Consider the following 9,238-nt stretch of genomic DNA (forward strand, 5'->3'; position numbering starts at 1 on the left):
CCAACACGACAGTGGCGGTGAACCTCCAAAAGGTACCAGTGGCCCTTATTGGGCTGTAATTACTCCTAGTCGTACCGCCATTCATTCATCAAGTGATTTCAAATCAAATTGGTTGATTTTGGTTTTGATTTACTCACTCCTTAATGATCAAGCAGAATCCCCAGACACCATCGTTGACCTGTGCCTTAATTCCCATCCCACCAATTTGTTCTAGCAGAGTCTGTTTTGTACTCCCTCCGTAAACTAATATAAGAGCGTTTAGATTACTACTTTAGTGATCTAAACGCTCTTATATTAGTTTACAGAGGGAGTAGCTCACATGTTGCGTCTTCTGTCTTCTCTAGTCTAAATAACCTGCATTATAGTGAACTCTGCTTGAGCTTATGCCCTGTATTTGTTCAAAAGTATTTTTAAAAAGAAAAAAAAAGGTTTTCAGGCATAAAGCTGTACCCTCACTGACTTGTATATCACCAAGTCGTTTGGAGATGTATAACCAACAGATCAATATCTACCCCCTCAATCAAGTTAGCACATTACTGAATGTAATGCTCTCTGCATTTGGCAAGTTAATTATTATGCCTTTCCATATATACATTGTAGCTAGAATCGGATGCTAGCTGCTACTCTACTAACCAACGATAATAGAAAAAGAAAATTACTACTTGATCCGTTCAGCACTTGGTGTCGTTTCTAGCTATAATCTTGGTTTGTATCCCCCGCAACCATTTTGTGGTGCATCGCCAAGGAGGTGAAGGAGGGCTGAGGTGGACGACATGAGCAAGGGAACCTGCGTTATCGCCTCATCCAGGAGTGTTCATGCTCCAAGCCTACCAGAACAGAGGGCCAGACCGGCATTGCCACTGCTGCAATGTTTTGCATCAACGAAGCATGGTTTGATGCCTTGGTGCACGGAAAGTCATCATATATGAACCTCCACTGGCTGATTACCAACAACTATGTGGATCTTAGGGTGTCTGCCCATGTTCGATGACCCAAAAGTATTGAAACAGTTTGGGTTCTGTGCTTGGATTAGGGTTGATGCATCATTTCAATCCACAAGAGTTCCTCCGGAGCTTGATAAGGTAATTTTAAAGCTAGAACAAGATACCCTAATTAGAACTGGAGTGGCATTGCATTAATATACTGACTTTTTTCCATTTATTTGGGCAACTCCAAGTAAAATACATTACTTGATTTGAACATGTTGTCACATCCTTTGCTTTTAATTGTTTTAACACATGAAAATCAGGGTGTTACAGTTCACAATGCAGCAAGGATATACTAATAATATTGTACATCCGTAGCACGATTACAATTTTTGTTAAGGCAAGAATAAGAATGAAACTTTCCAATCTGGACAGTATAAAGCGCCCATTATTTAGTGCACTATACAGTGTAGAGTATACTTTACCCTCTCCATCATAGGAGGCAAATGATATAGCACTTCAATAGGAAAAGTAGACAACCAAACATTAATGCTAAGAACACGATGGACTAGCGTGGGAGAGTCGCCGATGCCATGAACTCTTGCTCCAAGCTGTAGCAATTTTGGTTCCTCTGAGAAGCTATATTAACTCTGTCTGCTATACCACTCGGAGTAGTCAACATAGGAAGAGTATCTTGGCTTTGTCCACTTGACAAGGGTTGCATGTATTCATTTGTCACAGCAACCTGGCATGCTCTCAACCTTTTGGATCGCACATACTGCAATTTCATTTCCACTTGTTTCATTGTAGGTCTCTCTTGGCCTCGTAGTCGCAAACAAGTCTCTGCAAGACTAGAGACATCATTAATCTCTTCAATTGCTGCTTCCTCCAGAACTTGAGTAGCTACTATTTCTGCGAGTGGTTTCTCCCTCATCTCCCAAAGGAAGTAGTTGGACAAGTTTTGCTTTAGCCCAGAGTCAGTTGTAAAAATAGGCTTCTTCCTGAGCAGCAACTCTACAAGCACTACACCAAAACTGTAGACGTCACTCTTCTCATTCAATATACCCGTGTGGTAATATTCTGGATCCAAGTATCCAAAGGTGCCTTGTATATTTGTAACGACATGAGTTTGGTCTATAGGAACCAACCTTGAAGCACCAAAATCTGAAACTTTTGCTGTGTAATTTCCATCTAAGAGTATGTTAGTGGACTTCACATCACGATGAAATATTGATACTGAAGCAGCCGAGTGGAGGTAATAGAGTGCTCCAGCAGCTTCTGCAGCAATTTTCAAACAGTCATCCCAAGACAAGATTGAGCTGCTAGTGGTATTGGCATGAAGGACTTCAAATAATGAACCATTAGGGATGAAGTCATACACTAACAGTGGGACTTCGGTCTCAAGACAACAACCGAAGAGCTTCACAATATTCCGGTGATTTACCTGGGAGAGGACTGCAACCTCATTGATAAACTGGCTTATCTCTACTTGCTCAATGACTTTAGACTTCTTTATGGCCACTACCCGTTGGTCGGATAAGATGCCTTTATAAACCATGACATGCCCTCCACGACCAACGATACGTGTGGGATCAAAATTATTTGTTGCCTTTTCTAACTCTGATAGTGAGAAAATCTTAGTGTTGTCACTCGCATTTTCATCTGAAGATATCAATTGTTCAAGGAGTAGACCTTGGTTCTGCCGAAAATGCTTTCTTCGCAGTTTCTTCTTGATGCCTTTTTTCCATCTATGGACGAATAATATTACAATTGATATGAGAAGTAGAATTCCAAAACCAACGCCAATCCCAATGGCGATACCTGTAATGATTATGCTTGTTATCAATGTTCAGGAGTGTATGTAGCTCATTGCGTGGAATTGGTTGTTCCATAGAACTCACCTAGTACCAGATTCTGCTCTTTAGTTGATACACACATCTTTATTGTAGTATCATACACTGTATTTCTAGGACATTCGGTGCAATAGTGACTTCCTTCGGTGTTATGACAAGTCCCATTACATGTGCCTGGTGTCTTGCACTCGTCAACATCTGCAACAATGAGTATAATGCGAGATTAAAATACATAAGTATTGTAAATAAGTTGCCCATTAGTGCCTGCAAGTAATACTAGCATAGGTTATTTTGAGCTTCATTTAATTGTAATCATTAGGGGCATAGCAGAAATTATAGAATGAACTCATGCAGATATTTGTGCATATACAACTTATTTACAGGTTACCATGTGCATAAAGTAGATATAGACTTCGAGATTGAGTAGTTTCTGCATATCAATGACTTTTTTTTTGACTGAGATTATTTTGAGATATAAAAGTATCACTTCTCGAAAAGGTGTGCGAACACCCATTTATTATGTCATTTCCCTAACAAAGAGACGTTTTGCATACTAGTAGGATTTAGGAGGTGCAGAACAGAGGAAGTAGAGAGTTGCAGTGTGTAGTACCTTTGCAGCCATCCGTGATATATGGATTCCCATCAAAGCCGGCCATACATTTGCAACGGTAACCAACATATTCTCGTTCAGACCTGACACCCAAGCATGTGCTATTCATACTGACACATGCATATCCAGTCCTATTCTCCTGTGCCTCCTGGCATGATAAATTGGCTACGGCCCACTGCTGTGGTACTACACCCCCAGAGGCAACATATAGGTCTGGATCTCCAGATACAAACACTGAACGGTACCCTTCACCATCTAAGCTGTATTTAACATTCACTAGCCCCTCTGTTATATTTATATACTTTACATAAGTGGGGTATATTGTGTTTTGAGGAAACTGGAGGGCAGGCATTGACGAATTTGTACAATGGAGCTGAAATGACATCCTTGCAAAACAACCGTCCTCTAGGCCAAATGGGAAAGGGACACTGATTTTCCCACACCATCTAGAGCAGTTGGTCTTCCGTTGTATCGGATCGTATCCTGATTTCATAAAAAGGTCAGTGCATCTATTTTAAGATTACCTCTCAAACAAGAAGAGAAGTCCTACGATGCAAATTCTGAGCTCGAGCTCATATGAGCTCATATGAACAGTAAAATCCCAAAAACGTAAAAATAATCATCAAAACATTCTGTTTTTTTGTAGCAACCATTGACAAATGTTTTGTACTTGTAAAGTTTCATCATGTAATGACATTCATGAAAGACGTGGCAAAACAAAACAAAATTAATGCTCCAAAAATGTTATTTTCAAAAACATTTGGAAGTGCTCATTTTGTTTCTTTTTAACACGACTTCCATGAATGTTATTTCATGATGAAACTTTACAAGCATTCAAAACATTTGTCAGTGTTTTCCACAAAAAATCAGTTTTTTTTGGGATTTTACTGTTCATACCGAGCTCATACGAGTTCAAGCTGAGAAGGACACTTTCGAAAATCCTACCAAATACAAGAGGTCACGTGATCAACTCCTAACAATCCCAACATTTTTTTATGCAAGATCCTAACAAATTAATGATGCGACTAACACACACTGTTTCAATTTTCAAGGGAATTAGAGCTTTATTAACCAGATATATAGTACTATAAAAGAACCACATGCCAAATGTATATGAGCTAGATTAGGCAGCGTCAACGACCACATGTCGTTTCCTTGTTGAAAGTGTTGGCTTGAAGTTCTACTTCAGAGTTGGGTGATATCCCCATGTTTGATTATGGTTGAACCAACCAACATTGTCTTGCGAGCTACGATTCCTTCTCGAAGGTGTTGTCTTTGAGCCTTGCGCCCTTTGTTAGGTCACATATCGCTTGTCCAGTGGATTCTGGTCCACGGTCATACGGTTTATGATAGCACTACAATGATGCTACATATCCAATGTGGATGGCCTTGTTCTTTTATTTCTGTTGATATGTTCATCTTCAATATTTGGCATTCATTGTCACCGATCTTAATAGTAAGTAATATGTGACCGTGTATCAATCTATGCAGAGGCCGGAGATTATCCGCTTTTAAAATAACTATTTTTAGATGAACAAGTAGTAGTGTCGGTACTAATGGTTTAACTCGTGATGGTAATGGGTAGGCCTCTCCTAGTGTTCCAAGTTGTACAGACTTTTAGCCGCAAAAGTCTGAGAGGCACCTTTGTAAATAAGGAGAGATATATACTTTTCTCAGAGAAAGGATAGATACGGAAGCGGATTAACTGAGCTCGAGCTCATATGAGCTCAGGTGAACAATAAAATTCCAAAAAAGTGAAAAATTTATAAAAGAATCTGAATATTTCTGTGGCAAAATTTGACAAGCGTTTTAAATGCTTGCATAGTTTCATAAAAATTGGCATTTGTGGAAGTCATGGAAAAAATCAGCACTCCAAAAATAACTCGCTCGGAGCATCATTGTTTTTGCCACGACTTCCACGAATGTCATTTAATTTGATGATGAAGCTTTGCAAGCATTGAAAACATTTTTCAACGTTTGTCACAAAAAAAAATCACTTTCTTGAATTTGTTTTGATTTTACTGTTCACCCGAGCTCATATGAGCTCGAGCTGAGAAGGAAACTTTCGGATAGATATGTACTATATTTGTATCTTATCATAGATAGAACTCTTTCCACAAGGCCCTAGTTGAAATCAGGGATGAAGCTAGAACTCATATGCTCCCCATGAATAGTAAAAAAATCTAAAAAAAATTCAGAATTTTTTTTATAATGAACATTTTTGTTTCTTTTTACATGAAAATTTCTGTGAAGAAAAGATTTGTGGGTGTGCTGGGGAAAGTCGATGGCTAAAAAGGCTATTTTCTTGACGGAAATGTGCATGCAGTTAGGAGCCACGTCCATGTTCATTTTTTCTAAATTAGAATATTTTATTATTAGATTCTACTGTTCATGCAGGAGCATTTGAGCCAGAACTCCAAGACACCTGGCCCCTAAGATACAACATCTTTGGATACCATGCATTGGGGAAACCATATATCATGCACGAAAGAACACTAAGATATGACCAAATGAGAGTAGCCTGGGCTGCGCCAAAGAGGAGAGCACCGGCTTTTTATGGCTTCAATTGTTTTTTTGTGAAGCCTATATATGCGAGCATGTGGGAACAAGACTGGTTACAGTTGAAGGAATATTTATTTTGGTTGGTGCATACTGTTGAAGAAAATTTACTTTATATGCATGCTGCAAGGAAAAAAGTAACACAATAAGAAAACTAGGATTTTTTTTATCACAGAGTAATTACCTTTGTCACGCGAGCAGCCATCGGTTATGTATGGATTGCCTCGGTAACCACCGTCACAGTAACAATTATACTGAGGAGTATCTGTATAGTGATACTGATAAGCCAGTTGACTGCTGCTATGGTTGCTGAGACATGCATAATCTGTACTGTTTCCCAAGGGGCCAGGTTCATCAACGGCGATAGCCCAGGTAATTAAGGCGTCATTAGAGGTTACATCAATCGTATCCCATATGGAGCTTCGGTTATTGTGCGCTTTGAGCTTCAGCTTCCCAATCTTGTGGCGGACAAACTTGATGTCGAAGCCCCTAGCAAACTCGGAGTAAACCTGGGTGGTGCAACATCCTGTACCGTTGCAGTCCTGCCTGGCCACCGAATCCGTGATATCTTCGTGAGGGCATGTAGTATTGCATCCACCCACCATCTTGTTGGTGTCGGGGTCGAGCATATACATGTCGAAGTTGCAACCAGTGAAGTTTAAACTTACATGATAGTAACAGGGAGATTTCCATGGATTCCAGGACATGTTGTATGCCTCGACCTCAGGGCTCACGGAGACGGAACGGGAAAATGATACATCAATTTCTGGTAAGCCATCCTCATCGCTCGTGATGATATCACCGACGACCTCCGTGTGGCCGTCGTGCAGGAAGAGTCTGGGGTGCTGCGAGGCACCGTCGGCATTGTTGCAGATGAGCTCAAAGTCCCGCTGCGGTGGCCGGAAGCAGCCCGCCCCTATGCCGAACGGGTACTCGAAACTCAGGTTGCCACAGCTCTTCTGGCAGCCGGCCAGGGACGGAAGACTACTCCTGTTCCCGGCCTGGCTTCCTTGCACGGCAGCGGATGCTCGTGCCGTTGCCGTCCGTAGCAACAGCAGCGCAAGCAAGCAGAGGAGCCTCATCTTCTTCATCACAGTATTTGTGGGAAGATGGTGTATTGAGCTTTAGGTGTCTCGCTGCTTTAGCTTGCAGCGTTGGCCCTCTTGCACATATATACCTGTCCAACATCACTGTGCTAAACGGGATTACACTGGAGTACTCCATTTTGTAAAACGAAATTACACGTTCCATCGGCGTTGCGAAGAAAAAAGAAAGACGACTGGCAACGTTTTTGAACAGTTCAGTACACCACACCCTAGCACGGGTTAGAATGTTGTCCCACAACCCACAAGGTTGGCATTGATTTCTCATGTAACACGTGTACCTGTGTCAAGACTCAAGAACAAGTCCGAGAATTCTCTGCCAGTGAACGGCTTTGGATATTTCCGTAGTGTGAAAGTAGCATTCAAAACTCCCCTCTCGCATTGACGGACTTGATCCAGTCTTTGTTTCCAAGTGGAGATCGGGACACAAGGGGTAGCTTTCTTATTTACCGAACGATGGACCTTTTTTTATTGGAACGGATGCATTATTTTCCGTTACCCTGGCAGCACGGCATCCTCGATCGCTGGCTACCGAAACTCTTACATCAACCGATAACATCTTCTAGCTGGCAAATGGCTCTGGAACCAGAAACGCCATTCAGCAGCCGCTCGCAGATCAACCACGACACCCCGCCCGCAACCACATGCGTGCCACCAGCACTCCCATAGCATCAGGCATCTTTTCCTCTCCTGTTCCAGCGATCGACCAGCCAGTCCACTATTACCGACATCTTTAGCATTAGTGCCAAGACAGATAGATCGATGCGGCATGGTTCCACCTGGTCACAATCAACTTCAACCTTTGTCAGTTAGAGCAGTGCACGAGACATCGTTTAGATAATAGTGAGAAATAAACGAGAGACAGAGAGACATGGATTTTTACGTGAAAACCCTTGCGGAAGAAAACCACGGATGCATGAAGGCGCAATCACTATGAGGAGGAGTATTACAAACACGAGACGACAGACCGTCTTAGGTGCGACTACATGGGGTATATATGAGGGCAATACATGAGAGTCCTTGAAGGACAAGTAAACGAGTTGTACTCGTACGCGTCGACGTCAACGCAAAGGCCCACACCGATTATACTACGTCTAGTCCAACATGGTATAATTTGGATCACAATTTAACAATCTTCACCTTAATCCAAATTCCCTCCAGTGGTCGAAGAAAGTAAATAACTCCATCCAAATCAGCATAAACATCTTGTGCATCAAAGTCCATCGGACTAGTGAGAAATACCAACTAAGCTTGAGCAAAACTCAAACTTATTGATAGGAACTGGCTTTGTCATCATGTCAGCGGGATTATCATGAGTACTTATCTTGCATACCTTCAAATTGCCTTCAACAACAACATCTCGAATATAATGAAATCTAACATCAATGTGCTTTGTGCTCTCATGATACATTGGATTCTTTGTAAGATATATGGCACTTTGACTGTCAGAAAATATGGTTGGGCAAGATGAATCTCCACAAAGCTCAATGTACAAACCTCTCAACCAGATAGCTTCTTTGCATGCCTTAGAAATAGCCATATACTCGGCATCAGTAGTGGAACAAGGCACAATAGACTGCAAAGTTGCTCTCCAACTCACAGCACAACCACCAATGGTGAAAATATAACCTGTGAGTGATATTCTCTTATCCAAATCACCAGTAAAATCAGAATCAACAAAACCAACAAGTCCATCTCTAGTTTTCCCAAACTGTAAATAAGCATTAGAAGTACCTCGCAGGTATCTGAAAATCCACTGAACTGCTTTCCAATGCTCTTCTCCAGGATTAGCCATGTATCTACTGACAACACTCAATTCATATGATAAATCCGGACGAGAACAAACCATGGCATACATAAGTGAACCAACTGCACTCGAATAGGGAACTCTAGACATGTACTCAATATCTGCATCTGACTTAGGACATAAAGCTGATGATAATTTGAAGTGTGCAGCTAACGGAGTAGTTGCTGGCTTGCATTATGCATATTAAAACGACGAAGAACTTTATCAATATATCCCTTCTGACTTAGATATACTTTTCCAGATGGTCTATCTCTGGATATTTCTATGCCGAGTATTTTCTTTGCTACACCCAAATCCTTCATCTCAAATTCATTACTCAATTGCTTCTTTAGTTCATTAATCTCTGACATACTCTTTGCAGCAATTAGCATATCATCAAC

General features: G+C 41.2%; 1 protein-coding gene across 1 annotated transcript; it reads right to left on the reverse strand.

Annotated features, from left to right (window-relative positions):
• Nucleotides 1–1,315: 1,315 nt before the first annotated feature.
• LOC123143065 (wall-associated receptor kinase 5) lies at nucleotides 1,316–7,244 on the reverse strand. The gene is made up of 4 exons (XM_044561843.1): nucleotides 6,133–7,244; nucleotides 3,390–3,872; nucleotides 2,828–2,977; nucleotides 1,316–2,747 (listed from the first exon to the last, which is right to left on the reverse strand). The coding sequence occupies exons 1-4, from the start codon at nucleotides 7,037–7,039 to the stop codon at nucleotides 1,495–1,497; spliced, it is 2,793 nt and encodes a 930-aa protein (XP_044417778.1). The 5' UTR covers nucleotides 7,040–7,244; the 3' UTR covers nucleotides 1,316–1,494.
• Nucleotides 7,245–9,238: the final 1,994 nt, after the last annotated feature.

This window comes from Triticum aestivum, chromosome 6D (assembly GCF_018294505.1).
Source record: "Triticum aestivum cultivar Chinese Spring chromosome 6D, IWGSC CS RefSeq v2.1, whole genome shotgun sequence".
NCBI classification, from domain to species: Eukaryota; Viridiplantae; Streptophyta; class Magnoliopsida; order Poales; family Poaceae; genus Triticum; species Triticum aestivum.